We start from the raw sequence: 15,206 nt of genomic DNA on the forward strand, positions 1-15,206 counted from the left end.
ATATTCGATTAATATTTGATTAATGAAGCTCTAAAGATAAAAGATGGAGGTTAGGCTGTAAAGCAGTCTGCAACTTTTGACCTGTTAGAAGCAATAATATTGTTGATCCTTTCCCATGGGGAGAATAAAGAATCCAAGGAAGCATCGAGAGATGGCCAAGTGTGCGGTAGCGACTTATTATTCTCTCCTTTTCTTCCAGAGAAGTTAAGACTTATCATCCATATTATAGCTTTTTTGGTACTCTGGGAAAGGCTCAAAAAAGGGCTTTCTGCAAAATGTGGAAAGTCCAAGGGCTAAGAGTGTAAAATGCTTGCATGTAAACGTACGAAGTATTTTTTTTTCGAGACGCAGGGTTTTCGGGCTTTCGGCCCGACTAATCCCCTGCGGTCCCCATCTTTTCGAACACGTTAACTCTGAAACTCGAACCCTAGTGGGTAAGATGGACAGCGCGCTTTCTGAGGGTACGTGACCAACCGAGCTACCCAAGAGGGACTACTAAGTGCTTTCTCAAGCTCTTTTTGTCTTTGAGTGGTTTTCCCCTTCAACCCTTCTCTTGAACATTTCAGAAGGGAGGGAATAAGCAGGCAGAGTCAAGACATACGATGGAGGGAAGGGTAATTTTGACCAAAAAAAGAGTAGAGTGCAGTAAAATGAAGTTATTAAAAAAAAAAAAAAAAGGTTACTTTTCGGGGTCCATTTGATTAGCAAGAAAAGTTTTAAGAGAAAGTGGGAAGTTATTGAAAGTTAGTGGCAGCTACTTTATTAAGCAAAATCCTATGCTGAGTTAAATGACGGAAAGAAACAAATTAAAAGACAATCCACCATAATCTTGCAAAATTGAAGGACACAAAATATGAGAAAATGAGGGAAAGTGCAAGAGAATAATTTTCAATTTTCTTGCTAAATAAATACATGCAGTACAAAAAAACTTCCTTCACTTATTTTGGTTGTGATAAAAGAATAGTAGCATGGCTCGTGGTTTGGAGTCCCTGACAACTAACAGAAAGTGGTCGCTTTTGCTAATTACGATGATATTATTATTATTATTCTCATAGTCATAATCATAGATATAAAATGAAAAAACACAACGGATTAACACCATAAAGAATGTTTTATATATGCATTTTCTTTTGTTGTTGACCAAAGCAACGTTCTCCTCAGGCCCACACCCACACATGATCGCCCAGGAATAAATACGAGACTAATGATCAGTCAGTCCAGGTCCTTTTCCATTTTGGGCCCTTTGATGATTTGAACCTGTGATTACGGACTCGTATTAGGACTCTGTTCCACACCGTGGTGCTTGAAATACTATTATTATTTGTTGAGATGAAATACACACTCATCAGTAGTATTTGGATCCCAGATTTTGAAAGGAAAATTGTTACGTTTTTCGTGAACATATTTTTCAATCACTTTTTTACCTCATATCTATCAAATCACTACAGTATTTTTTTTTACAAAAAAAATTCAGAAAAATACAATCCAAACACACCCTAATTAGTATTGCCAGGGGGAAAAGGCAAAAAGTAGCTAAGCCCTTAAATATTTATTTAGCTCATTGGGATTGCCGCAGCGCGCACGGGGGAGGGAAAGGAAAAAAGTAGTTAAGCAGGGCATTATTATTATTATTATTGTATTATTGGTGCTCGGCCGGCCTCACATCATCAACACGTCTTTCAATCATATTTTTGTCTCACGTACATCAAATTATCAAAAAAAAAAATTACAATATTTTTTTTAAAATAAAAAAAAATTATCCAAAATAATCTACCAACCAAACGCAATAATGGCTGGCTAATACTGGTGCTGGTTGGCGATGCGATGGCTAAAACAACCATCAAAGTTGCTTTTCCGCCAAGAAACGTGCAACGAAAGATGTTTTAACGTTCGACAATAAATGAGATTTGACGGAGGGAAAACGGCTCTCCTCTTCCCACTGTTTCCCACTGCAGCAAGACTTAAACAACATCAGATCAACTGCACCTCGATCAAATACCACCTACTCCTCACGCACTACTATTCCTGAGTCCTCCTATAATAATTATAATTAATTCATATATCCCTCCTCCCCCTGAGTCTTATCCAACCTTTTTGACAAAAAAAAAAAAAAAAAAAAGGTCTTATCTTACCTATTACGCCGTCCACATCTCTCCATTTTAACCGGCCAACAAGCCTTTCTAGACCCAAAATAAATGATTATGATACTATTATATTGGATTGCACAAGAATAATCTGCCTTTGTACAGCAGCCTGTGTTCACTTATTAAGGCGACACTGACCAATTTGGAAAGGTGACAAAACATGCTCCTCCTTTCAATCTCTATGCTAGTAACTCATTTTGCCAAATCTAGCACTAATTGGAGTCTCCGTGGAATTTCCTTCCCAACTTTGAACTTTGCTGACTACCTCGTATTAGACGATTATCTAGCAAGCAACCTAGATAATGCAAGCATATTTCTTATTTTATCAACCAAAAAGAAGAAAAAATAAATCAGAAAATGTTACGTTACTAACCAAAATAATTTTCTTTTCTTTTATCTTTCAAGAAAAAAAAAAGGATTCTACAAACTGCCTGGACTCCTGATCGACAACACTTCCAAGAATTTATGATGGCATAGGTGATATGTGATGAAGAGGACGGGACGGGAAGGGACAGAACAACAAGCTTTAAGGCCTGATATGGAGGAGGCAATATAAAAAGACCAGATGACAATTCAGTGTCCTAAAATACAAGGCAAGAAAAGCAAAGCAGATGATCCATGAAAATGAGATCATATGTAATGCAAAACAAAGGGTTTGTTTTGGTTAAGAGTGACGTGCAAATGAGTAGGATGATCTCCCATCCTACTTCCTATCTACAACAGGAAACTCCTGTCGTGTCTCTTAAAAACTAGTACCTAGAAAACTCCTGTCGTATCTTCTACTAGAGCGGGCTATAAAATGTTGCTGTTATACTGCATCAAAAAAATACCTACATTACGAGAACCACCATCAGTCTTAAATTTGGTAAAAGTTTCAGGGAGTCTTACCTGACTACTCCCACCAAATACACACCCACAAGCAGCTCAAAATTAGACTATTAGTAACCTCACAGGTTATGAATTCCATCAAAACTGACGACATCTCTACAATTTTTATTGCCTTCCCAAGTAAAGTGTCTTTAGTTTCTTACGCGTTATGAAAACCCTCATTGATTCTGCAAATCATGGAGAATGTCAAAGGAACACAATGACAAATTATCAGACCTGACAAGGAAAAAGAAATTAAGAAATAGAATGAAGACAGAAAGTGGAATTCTATTCATGCTCAGCCATCTATTCAATAATGTCCAAACAAAAGTCTTAAACACGTTGAATACATTAATCTCCAAAAACAAAACGAATCACAAATCTTCAGTAACTTATTGATGGGGATCCTAGGTCGGTATCCCTATTAATAATCACGCTAGAAAATCAGACAGAACCTCACATACAAATCTGAGAGAAGTACAGTTCCCAGAAAAGAAGGAAACTATGAGAACAGAAGATGCCAGCAACTTCGCCAGTCATTACAGCAGAAAGGGAAAACAAAATACCAAAAAGGTGAAAAAGAATATTAAAAAAATAATACTCTACCTTTTGATATAGTAGTAGTACCAGCAGTACCATATTGTAGAAGAGATGCACAACACATTAACTAGAATGGACCTCCTGAGTATATCCCGCACTCATTTACATCTCAATCAAATGCTGACAAAGGAACCTAAATTATATTAGAAAATCAAATCTCAAACCACCACAAAATCCCTTGAAACTGCTCTCTCTCTCTCTCTCTGTGAATATGTATACGTTGAATAAGACCCGCCCCCCCCGTTAGCTCTATATGATCAAAGTCCTTGTAAGCTGAAATATTTTTGGAAAACACATATGCAACTCAACTGGCCACCTGTTTCACTTGAGTCTCTTTCTTCTACTATTATCCTCAGACATTCAAATAATAAAATTTCCTATGCAGCAATCCCTGTGGAAATCAAGAAAGAAAAGGAAAAACAAATATCAGAACCTTGCTCCAGATACTTTAAGATACTTAATCACTGAATCAAAAGCAGATAAAGCATTTAAAAGATAATAAGCAAAAAAAACCTAAATTAATCATCAAGCTGATGAGTTCATGGAGCACAGAAATATAAGAACACTGCCACAGTCTACAGATAGATGCATACAGATGAGCTCTCAGTTTCCTTCATCCCACACCTCAGCCCTATACATTTCCCGATTGAATAAAGCAACTAAGCTGTTGCTTTGTTCATCCTGTCTAAGTATCCTTTCCACAACTATCAACATAGATACCCTGTGTAATGTCCACATTCAGGACCTAAACATAATAACAAGTTTGAAAAACCTCAATTTTATCTCTTTGATTTGATGGAACACATGTTAGTAAAGAATATATGTTTAGCTCACACACGATACACGTCTTAAGCATGTAAATTTCAAAAGGTTGACACATTTCAACTGAGGCCATTTCTCCACGAGCTGCAAGATAGCAAGTCTCAAGGAGTACTCCATTCTTTACTCTTTGTTACATTGGTCACCCACATCTGTAAATCACGCCGATTAGCAGAACGGTAGGATTCTAAAACTAAAGTTAGGACCATTGCCTTCCTCTTCAAGTTTCGATTCAGCTAAATACAGTCCAATTCTACTTTAGCACAGAAAGATAATTGATTCTCTTTCTGGCTTAATAACTCGAGTTGTTTAGCTTAAATATACAATTAGCTAAAGGTGAGCCTTCTGGTGATTCTTCAAAGCAGTGCTGCATTGTGCTATTAATAATGGTTACCAATTAAAGTATTAAATCCCCCAAGTGCTAACAAGTGCAGGATATGATTTTCATTTGATCTCTTTTTTTCTGTTGTTACAATAGCATACCAAGAGAGAGATTTTGATAAACAAGTTACTCATATAACCCAGAGAATGCTAAGAGAAGAATTTTCATCTGTACAAAAAAAATTTCACCATAACTGAAAAGGAAGAAAGCACTAAGAAAAAAAAAAATCAAGGATACATTGTGATCACTGGAAAAGTTCCAATATATAGTTAAAATGCAACATATTTGAGTTAATTATGTAATGGCATATAAAAGGATTACCTCTATTAGATTGCCTATTTGCAATAGTATAACCTCCAACATAACCTTCAGAGTCCTTAGGTGTAACGTCTGATGAATTTCCAAGTCCATAACCAAATGAACCAGTACCATCTACCTCAGAGGATGCAGACTGCCAAGTAGCATCACCATACATTGACCCACTGCGGTACAAATTTTCATAAGACCCCTCATAAGCATCACTAGACCCAGCAAATGATGATGCTGTAGCTACACCTGTCCCACTGCTTCTTCCAATTCCTCCAGATCCTAGGCCATAACTGTTTTCTCCACCTCTGAACCCAGCATTTCCAGTGCCATAATTAGAAGAATTACCACCAACAGGAGCAGAAACAGAAGAGCCCCAGTTTGCTCCATTGACTCCAAAGACTCCAAAGCCACCACTTCCAGAGCCCAGGTATGAACCAGAGCTGGCAGTATTTGCAGAATTATTCAGACCACCATTTCCCCATAAGTTCCTAGATGATGAACTTAAAAATGAATCTCCTCTGCTACTGCTTGTGTTGTATCCAATTGGAGTGCTGTACCTGCTTGAATTGCCACCAAAATAGGGGTTCAAAACCCTCCCATAACCAAGATTGTTACTAAAGCTCGAACCCCCACCAAAACCAGGACTCAATGCCGGGTCCAGATTCACACCCATTCCATAAGCAGGAGAACCAAATTGAGAGAAACCAGTGCGACCACTAGCAACTGGATTAAATCTACTATCCATCCTGACACCATAGCCTCCAAGTGAACTCAGATTATATCCTTGTGCATAGCTGTTAAGGAAGTTATTTGCTCTATTGAAACCATAGTTGTATCCAACAAGGGGACTACGGCTAGGCCCTGGAGATAGCTCTTTTGGAACAGCCCGCTTTACCTCAACCATCTTTCCATTGAGCTCATGAAAGGTTTTATGTAACACCCTGTCCACTGCATCTTCTGAATCATACGTTATGAAGCCAAAGCCACGTGGCCTTTGGGTGTTGTGGTCATACATCACTACAACATCTGTAATATTACCAAACTGCTCAAAATATTTCTTGAAATCACTCTCATTGACTGTAGATGCTAAGCCTCCTACAAAAATCTTTTTTGTGCGTCCAGGACCTGGTGATCCTTGAATGCTACTACTATTTCTATTTATTATGTGTTTATCATCCCTTGGAACAGCTTTCTTTGCTTCAACCTGAAAATGAAAGCCAGCAAAAGACTTCATATACTTGGAGACATTTGCTCATTACTCTAGACGCCTGAATTATCATATCTTTAATGTCACATTTGTAGGAAAAACCATACAAAGGTATGGGTTTTTCCACTTTCCTGCTTGTCAGGTACATAATATTACTATTACTAAGCTCTAAGAATAGGTTCCATGCCAAATGGCATGCTTCCAACTAATATCAGATTGCAGTGCAGTATTGCTTGACAAAAGTTTATGACTCCTACATTGTAATGTTTCGATGAAATTTACAACATAAGCTACTTACAGTACGCCCATCAATCACGTGCTTTTCCATAACCACTCTTTCAGCAACTGCAGGATCAGCAAAGACAACAAAACCGAAGCCACGAGCACGACCAGTAGTGCGGTCTCTCATGATCACTGCCTCTACCACTTCACCAAACGCTCTGAAATATTCTTTTAAGCGATCCTCATCCGTATCCCAAGAAATCCCACCGATGAACAGCTTACCGAGATCTGATTCCATCCTTTCTGCAAACAATTAAATCATCAGCATCCTCAATTCAAATACAACAGCACCTTACAAAGAAAATGCAAAAACTGACAATCTAACAAAACGCTATAACAATCAAATAACAATCGTCCAAACCTCAGGAAAGGAGTAAATCAATTGGCAATTAGCACAATTGTAAACATCAAAAAAGGTTGATGACACAGATTATTAAAAACAGGAGACTGCAACAGTCCGCATCAGATATGAAGCAAAACAGATCCAAATGTGGGATGGAAGAGAAAGATGAACAAAAATCTGACCTTATCCAGAAAATCAGGCAGAGCCCAGCAAAGACACCGATCAAATAGCACGTGGGAAAAGTTGGAAAAAATCCAGGATCATCGGATCCTTCATGCATCAATTAAAACTCAATCCAGCACCTCTGAGAGAAATATAATTCGCACAGATCAGAAGCCCAATACAAAATCTGCTAACAAAGATCAAAATTTTACAGATTTAATCAAGACGAGCTAAAAAAGAATCAATTTTTGAAGCAATCTCACCATTTGAAGGATAGCCCAGATGAGAAGGAATTGATGAGGATGAAACCAATAAGATCTAAGAAGAGGAATAAATATGTATGTCCACAATAAAAACAGAGGATATGCTCATCCTCTTCTCTCTCTTTCTCTCTCACTACCCCAGAGGTCCCTCTCCTCTTTGCCCTTTTCTTGGTTATTCCACTCCTTTTAAATAGTAGTAAAATAAAAATTAAAAAAAGGGGCAATGGAAATCCTAGCTGAGATGAGGGGCTGTGAGAAAGAAATTATTAGAAAAAAATATTTATAATGGAGAGAGGAGAGAGAGAAATGTGTGTGTGAGTGTGTGTCTCTGTGTGAGTGTTAGGCAATCCTCTGGTGAAAGAAAATTTAGAGGAGCCTAAGGCAGATGACAGGAAATGACGAGCGTCTCTTAGAAATTTTTCCCAAGAAGATATCGTGAAATGTTTTCCAAGGAACTTACGGGTGTCATGAAAATGAAACACATATCTAGTGCGGACAAAATGAACTAAAATTGATTTAGATTTACACTTACAGTGCAGGCCTCAAATTTGTTGTTCCACAAACTTCCCTTAGACCAGCTTGGAATTCCAAAAAATCAATGCATCAATTGCTAATAATACATATTCTTTTTCCATTATACAATCTCTGGGGCATGAGCTACTGAAATTGAAAATCATGTACTTTCTAAAATCAACAATAAAATCAATTCATCAATTGCTAATATTACATATTTTTTTTCCTTTATAAAATCTCTTTATGATATGACTACTGAAAATGAAAATCATGTACCTTTCTGAAAAACAACAACATTAAAGTCAATTTTTTTTTTCAATCTCACTTTATCCATTTTCTCATGCTCTTATTGTTTTGAGGAAAAAATATAGAGCAGCATCTACACGGTTAGGAGCCAAGTTTCGGTTGTCCTCTAATTGCTCAGATCCAATTTTGACAGTTTTCATTTATAATTATTGTTTTGCCCCGCTAGAATTTTAGAAAAATTTTCATTGCCCCTCTTTACTTAACTTTTACTTTAGGATTTGGATAGTGTATTATTTGAAATATTATTTGAAATAATTACTGTAGCACTTTTTGTGATATGATGTATGTGAGATAAAATGGTGATTGGGAATATAAAAAGGTAGGTTGGAAAATGTATTTGTGATGCAAGCGAAATATTATTTGGAATAATTTTGGTATCCAAACACTGACAATTATTAAGTTATTTTATCAACAAAATTTAATTTCCTATGAGTGCTTTATGTTTCAAAATGTAATACAATTAACAGTTGTAACCAATATTCTATACTTTAAAGTAAAAATTTGTGATATGTTCACATAAATAGATTATTTTTTCTTTTTTTCATGTCCGATGATAAAGAAGAGAAGATTAAAACATGAGTTACTACGTAATTTGACATACTAATACATATTTTAATACAATACTAGTTATATGACTTCTTTACTCTACTTTGTAGGCTTTATTTCATTAATGTTTTTTTTTTAAATATTATCAAGCTGTTGTTGGACAACTTTGTTTTTAAAATATTTTTTATTAAATTGTAATTATATATTAAATTTGAATTATTAAACCAAAGTTGTTTGACAGCTATGGAGTTGCGGCAATTTATCTTATTATAATACAATTTTTGAACTTATTTGTATTTTTCAGATTTATTTATAATTTTTCAGATCTATTATATCTGTGCCTATTTAACCTACATATCTGTTATTTTTTAATGCATGTTTAACCTACATATTTGTTACTTTTCATGCATGTTTACTACAATAATATAAAATAATACGTGCTGAACGATTTTTCACAATTCGTTAATGAATTTTATTTTATTTTTTAAAAAAAAAACCCGTTTGTTTTGGTTAAACCGACGAGGATTCCAAAGAGGACCACCCTTAAGGATTCTGACTAGAATAATTGAGTCATTCACCTTGGAAAAGTTCCCTAGTACACTAGGAGTGAGTTTTCCATTTTTAGGTCCCTCAAATCTTCCTAGTTACTTAAAAATTGTTTTGAGAGCTTGTAATGTTTTATTTGTTTCTGCTGCAAATGATAGCTATGAAGCAGTTTGTTTGGATTGAGCATTATTTATTCAGTTTTATTTGCTTACATTATCATTACAATTTTTAATACAACTTTTTATCTTACCAATTACCTTTTTATCTCACATACATCACATCACAAAAAGTGTTACAGTAAAAATATCCCAAATAATCCCAAATAACTTACAATCCAAACAAACCAAGTACTGTTGGTTTGATAATTAGTTAATGAGAATTGCTTAATGATCCAATTTCTAATGCAACTGCACAACAAAATGAGATTAAAAGCAAAATTAGCAAATAGTAGCATTTAGCATAGTAGGGCTACGCTTGGTCGATAAGATTGCGGCTTGCCAGCTGATTATTGCAATGCACCTCGGGTAAAAATCAAGGTCAAGCGTCCACGTCTTGAAATTGACATGTGACAACATGTCTCTTCCAATATCTCTGATCCGTGGAAACAACTTTTTTCTTTTTCTCATAATTTTTATCCTTTTTTTCTAATTAATAATTGTATATAAACAATGGTCCAAATTAAAAAAAAAAAAATCAGTCCCAAACCTCTTTTTGATTAAAAAAAAAAAGTAATTTCGTTACAAACGTATGAAAACATAAAACTCCAAGAGTTTCCTCCATCAGATGAATAAATATCACAGCAACTCAATAAATCTGTGTGCTGTTCTTGCATTTAAGTCCCTCGTATTGTTTAAGGTCTTTTAGGCTTTTTTTTTTTTTTTTTTTGTCAACACAGGGGTATCCCAGTCATTGTCGGACTAATCCCCTGGACTGTACAGAGCCCCGCCCAAGGATATACAGCAAGATTCGAACTAGTGATCCACGGGATATTACCGCATGTGATCTTTTAGGCTTTCTTTGGATTGCATTTTTTTGAACTTTTTGTAGAAAAATTATTGTAGCAATTTGATATATATGAGATAAAAAAATGATTGAAAAATGTATCCACAAAAAACGTAACAATTTTTCTTTAAAAAAATTACAATCGAAACACACCCTTGGATTTTTCATTTTCAAGCTTTTTACCATAAACTGTAAGGGTGAGGTTTCGCTAAACTGGGATGTTGATGGTTGGGCCACCGGTGCGCATGACAAATTCAATTGGTGACACCCAAAACCCCGAATTGTCCTGAAAAGTGCCATGCATGATCATTGATGTCTTCAGGGATACATGTCTTTCTAGGGTCATCCATATTCTATTCACTGTTCATTCATTTCCACTAAAACAACACAAGTAATTCTACTATGCCTTAACTTCATATTAGAGTTCTGTGATGCTGCATCAAATTTAAGATTAAGCAAATAAGTTGAAACGCGAATATATTTGCAGTGGGTTGTCCTTTTTATACCAGCTATTCCTCATTGCAATGGTCTTTTAATCATGGTGTTTCTTACCTACAGAATCCACACAGAAGAACAAGAAGTCAGCGTACCAAAGGATGTCCAGATCCAATATGGAAGAATCTACGAGGCTGAAACTGAAGATTAACTATGATTTCGCTATAAAGGTTCAGTCAACTAGTCGGCCGAACCTTACACATAATCCGGACGGTTGTTTTGGGATTTTAAGGCCACAGGAAGACAACAGTCTTTGCTAGATTGATTCAACAGAATTTGTGGAGGAGGAAGAAATATCTTCTTGAGCAGTTACGACTTCCTGTATTTTCTGCAGTACTTCAGAGATGGAAGGTCGGTCTCCAGGCAATTCTGACACACACATGAGAGAGATGTTTAACAGTGAAAAACCATACATCTCAAACTTTTCAATCTCCTTGTCAAAGACCTCTCCGGTCCATTCCTCGCGCACCTTGGCCTTCACCCACTTCGGAAGGTCCAACCCATTCTTCTGCATTTCTGCAAACTTCCCTGTTAATAGCTCAAGAAGGATCACTCCAAAGCTGTAAACATCTGCCTGCTCAGTCAGTCGTTTTTCAGGTGCTGCGTAACTGGAGGAGTTGAAGAAACGTGCTTTGTTGGAAACTAAAAACTTTGCAATTCCATATTCACTAATGAGTGGTTCTTCCTTCTCGTCCAACATGATGTTTGAAGGCTTAATGTTGCCATGGGGGATGATCTCCCCGTCTTCAGGCCACTGATATATGAAGTTCAATCCCCTCGCTATCCCAATTGCTATTGATAATCGAAGTTTCCATGGCAAATTCCTTTTGCCCTCGATATAATCTGCAAAGGCAAGAATTGTTCACATAATTTGAATCTGCAGGAACGTGAGAAATATTCATCACATATGTTTATCTATGCAATGAGACTAACCGTTGAACAGAGTTAGTAGACTTCCATTATTTTGAAATCTGTAGATTAAGAATTTTTTCTCTTTAGAGGAATTGTAACCAACAAGAGATAGGATGTTTTGATGCTTCAAATTCCCAATCCTTCTCATTGTTTGGCCAAACTCCTCAAAGGACACCTGCAACTTTTTCAATCTTTTGACGGCAAAAGTGGCATTATTCTTCAGTCTTACCCTGTAAAGACTGCTACAATGCCCCGGCCTTCGCAGGTCAGCTGAAGCTTCAAGAAGCTCTTCCAAACCAAACCTTTCATGCTTTTCTATGAAGAACACGAGCTCTGAATGTCGTTCTTCCGCCTTTTCTTCTACCACAATCTCGACATGAGGACTTTTCGGGGGGGAAAGAGAGAGTTCGAGTTCCCTTGTAATCTCTGTGTCTTTAGCTGCTTGGACAGCTTTCAGCTTCGTGAAAAAAATGAGCAGCAGAACAAATGTGACTCCCATAGCTATAACGACCATCCACGATTGCCAATGTTTACGCGGATTATCGTCATTCTTTGAACTTTGCTTGCCATGTGATACATCTTCCGGAGCTGGAGAGAATGCATATCTTTTATTTGAATTTTCGCCTTTGCTAATAGCATTGGCTTGTGATATTTCTGAAACAAGCCAATATTTCCTCACACGTCTGGCTTCACGATTCAATTGAGGATCCGTACTACCATTATGATTGTTAGAAATATCAAATCTTTTAAGATTTTTCAGCTTACTAAGAGCTACTGCAGGTAGGCTTCCTGTCAACAAATTGTTGCTCAAGTCCAAGTGCATCAGGCTTTTGCAATTTGCTATGGAATCGGGGACGGTCCCTCGGATTCGATTCTTGGCTAAGATAAGCACACACAAATTTGGTAGTTTGCATAGTGTCTCTGCATCCAGAATCCCACTAAGGTTCAGGTTTTGAAGTCTGATTTCTGTTACAGGGCGGCCAAATAGACTAACCATCTTGCATCTAACTACTACATTCCACTGATTTGAACATGGATGTCGTAGTGACCGACTCCACTCAATTCTCAATACAGTTTTGGGATCAAGAGCACGAATGAAGTTGAAAAATAGCTCGATTTCAGATGACTCACCTCCATTGCAGCCGCTGACAAATAAAGCTAAACCTGCCAAAGCTGCCAGCCAAGGAATGCTGCCCCTCTGCATGATCCTAGAGTTGCCAATAAATCGGAATGATACTTGTCCTGCTCTCAATTCAATGACGATCATTCCCGAGTGGATGGGAATTGCTATCATTCATTCTCCTGCATCTTCCCGTTTTTAGTTTTGCATAGGAAATGGAAACAATTTCTTCACGGTTTCCAATGACCAGCTCGCATAACATCATCCTACAGCGAAACACCCTATGCTCGAATTTTTTGATGGGAAACAGACTAAATGTTATTATTAAATTTGCTCCAATCGTCCAGCACCCTATGCTCTAATTTGACCCTATGATAAGGTTAAAAACATGGGACAAACTCGTATCAATGTGTCATTGAGTTTGAAAACCCGATTAGATTAAATTGAGTTCAAGTACAAAAAATGATTTGAAATCACGATATTTCTAAACTTAGACATAAATATGAAAATTTTAAAATTAAATAGGTGGACTATCTTTTAGTCTATGGCTGTTGCTTAAGCTGTATTTTACCCTTAATATAGGATTTTTCGATTAAATTTTTTCAAATAACAATATACGGAGACATGTTGGCATGTAGATTGTTTGTACCCTGTGTCGTGTTATGTAATTCTCAATAGTTGACCAATCAAAATTTTATGAACCTTATGGAAAAGGACTATTTATATGTAGGGGTGTTAATTGAACTTTTTTGAGTCAAATTTTAGCAAATTCAAACTCGGCTGACAAATTATACTGGTTTTCGAATTTTGGGCTTTTGAGCTTCGAGTTCAAATTAAAAGGCTCAAGTTTAACCTACACTATTATATGAGTTTCGGGTTCAAATCGAGTTTGGCTCAAGTTCATAATTAAATACATAAACATATAATATATATATATAGTATAATTATGAATTACTATAAATTTATATAAAAATTATTAATATTTTTATAAAAATTATTAATATTTTATGTCATGATATGTACAATTATAAATTATATGTATTATTATTTTGTGTATATATAATTATACTCATATATCGATCGTGTGTTAAGTGGGTTCAAATCTAGTTTGGTCCAAATTCAACCCACATTTAATTTTAAACCCAAATTCTATCCAACCCAATTAAAACTTAGGTTCGACGCGATGGCATTGACAGCCCTATTAGCATGTGCATTTGATGGAACTCTTGCAAACGACAAAAGCAAGAAATGGGAACCGCCCATTTGTGTGATGGTGCTAATCGTAGCATAAGGTATATTAGGCAGATCACGTTTGTAGTATCTGACGAAGGAAATCATGTGATGCGATTAACTGTCTAGCAATGGTTTTTAGCAAAAGGGAATTAGATTACTGATTGAGACTGGACTTTTGAGTTTGATTGAATTGTGCAAACTCGTTGATAACATCGCCCCAAAAAAGAAAGAGAGAGAGAGAGATATATTTGGACGGCTCTTTTTTTTTTTTTTTTTAAACTTAAGGGTATTCTAACATTTCGACAAGATTAATCTCTTAAAATTATGTAAAGCCTTACCTCAAAAATATATAGCGAAATAGTACACAAAAATCGATCACGATATCACTAGACATGTCAGTAACTATCAGGTTACGAAACCAATTGGAGTATCCAAGCCATTATGTTGTGTTGGCTTTTCGATTCTACTGCACTTTTTGGTTGCACGACCAGGGATCAATTCTTTAAGCTTTCTTTCGCAGGAAGAAAATTGTAAGCAAAACCTTATTTACTATTCCCTCCGTCACACTTTGATAGTCCTGTATTCCTTTTTCATCTGTTTCAAATTGTAGTCCACTTTCCAATTGAAGAATGTAGTTGTATTTTAATTTTTCTAAAATACCCTTATTCAATGTAAGTAGTTGTTACTATAAAACTACCCCATTTAATGAGAGTTGATTATTTTTTTACCATCAATTCAAGTTCCCATAAAAGTTGTACCATATTTAATGTGAGGGTCTTTTAGGAAAATAGCAATCTAAATTTATTTTTCCAACAAAGTTAACTAATTTTTCTTAAACTGTGTGAAAAAAGAAACAGAATTATCAAAGTGGGACGGAGGAAGTATCTACTTGCGGCGAGGGGTATTAGATTATAGAGGGTCAGAATCAAACCACTGGCAAATTTGATTTAGATCCTTTCAATTACTACTACTTTCAGTATACTAGGAGAACTGAAAATGGCAAAATTCAGATTTCTTATCAACGCATATCATTTTCAAGATAATCATTATTTGGGCTCTGACCATTTTCCTGCTCGCTCTCGTTAATATGAATAAAAATCAGGGTAAATTTCAATTTGACCCTTCAAAGTGGATCAATGTGTTAAATCAATCCCT

At 36.1% G+C, this 15,206-nt stretch overlaps 2 protein-coding genes across 3 annotated transcripts; both read right to left on the reverse strand.

Moving 5' to 3' along the window:
• Window positions 1-3,597: 3,597 nt before the first annotated feature.
• LOC113687984 (heterogeneous nuclear ribonucleoprotein 1-like) lies at window positions 3,598-7,520 on the reverse strand. 2 transcript variants are annotated; one of them, XM_027205560.2, is made up of 5 exons: window positions 7,379-7,520; window positions 7,136-7,257; window positions 6,627-6,853; window positions 5,134-6,325; window positions 3,598-4,002 (listed from the first exon to the last, which is right to left on the reverse strand). In XM_027205560.2, exons 3-5 carry the CDS (start codon window positions 6,846-6,848, stop codon window positions 3,989-3,991), a joined length of 1,428 nt encoding a protein of 475 aa, XP_027061361.1. In that variant the 5' UTR covers window positions 6,849-6,853; window positions 7,136-7,257; window positions 7,379-7,520; the 3' UTR covers window positions 3,598-3,988. The 2 variants fall into 2 exon arrangements, with proteins under 2 accessions (XP_027061361.1, XP_071905447.1); XM_072049346.1 differs by lacking the exons at window positions 7,136-7,257; window positions 7,379-7,520 and having other exon boundaries at window positions 6,627-6,878.
• A 3,086-nt stretch (window positions 7,521-10,606) lies between these two features.
• LOC113687686 (probable inactive receptor kinase At3g08680) lies at window positions 10,607-13,009 on the reverse strand. The gene is made up of 2 exons (XM_027205233.2): window positions 11,720-13,009; window positions 10,607-11,629 (listed from the first exon to the last, which is right to left on the reverse strand). Exons 1-2 carry the CDS (start codon window positions 12,990-12,992, stop codon window positions 11,043-11,045), a joined length of 1,860 nt encoding a protein of 619 aa, XP_027061034.2. The 5' UTR covers window positions 12,993-13,009; the 3' UTR covers window positions 10,607-11,042.
• Window positions 13,010-15,206: the final 2,197 nt, after the last annotated feature.

The sequence above is a fragment of the Coffea arabica genome, chromosome 5e (genome assembly GCF_036785885.1).
Source record: "Coffea arabica cultivar ET-39 chromosome 5e, Coffea Arabica ET-39 HiFi, whole genome shotgun sequence".
Classification (NCBI taxonomy): Eukaryota; Viridiplantae; Streptophyta; class Magnoliopsida; order Gentianales; family Rubiaceae; genus Coffea; species Coffea arabica.

Coding starts and splice junctions, on each gene's coding strand:
- LOC113687686 (XM_027205233.2), bottom strand. CDS start 12,992: ATGATAGCAATTCCCATCCACTCGGGAATGATCGTCATTGAATTGAGA. Junction 11,630..11,719: donor TCTACTAACTCTGTTCAACG/GTTAGTCTCATT, acceptor TTGCCTTTGCAG/ATTATATCGAGGGCAAAAGG.
- LOC113687984 (XM_027205560.2), bottom strand. CDS start 6,848: ATGGAATCAGATCTCGGTAAGCTGTTCATCGGTGGGATTTCTTGGGAT. Junction 6,326..6,626: donor ACGTGATTGATGGGCGTACT/GTAAGTAGCTTA, acceptor TTTCATTTTCAG/GTTGAAGCAAAGAAAGCTGT.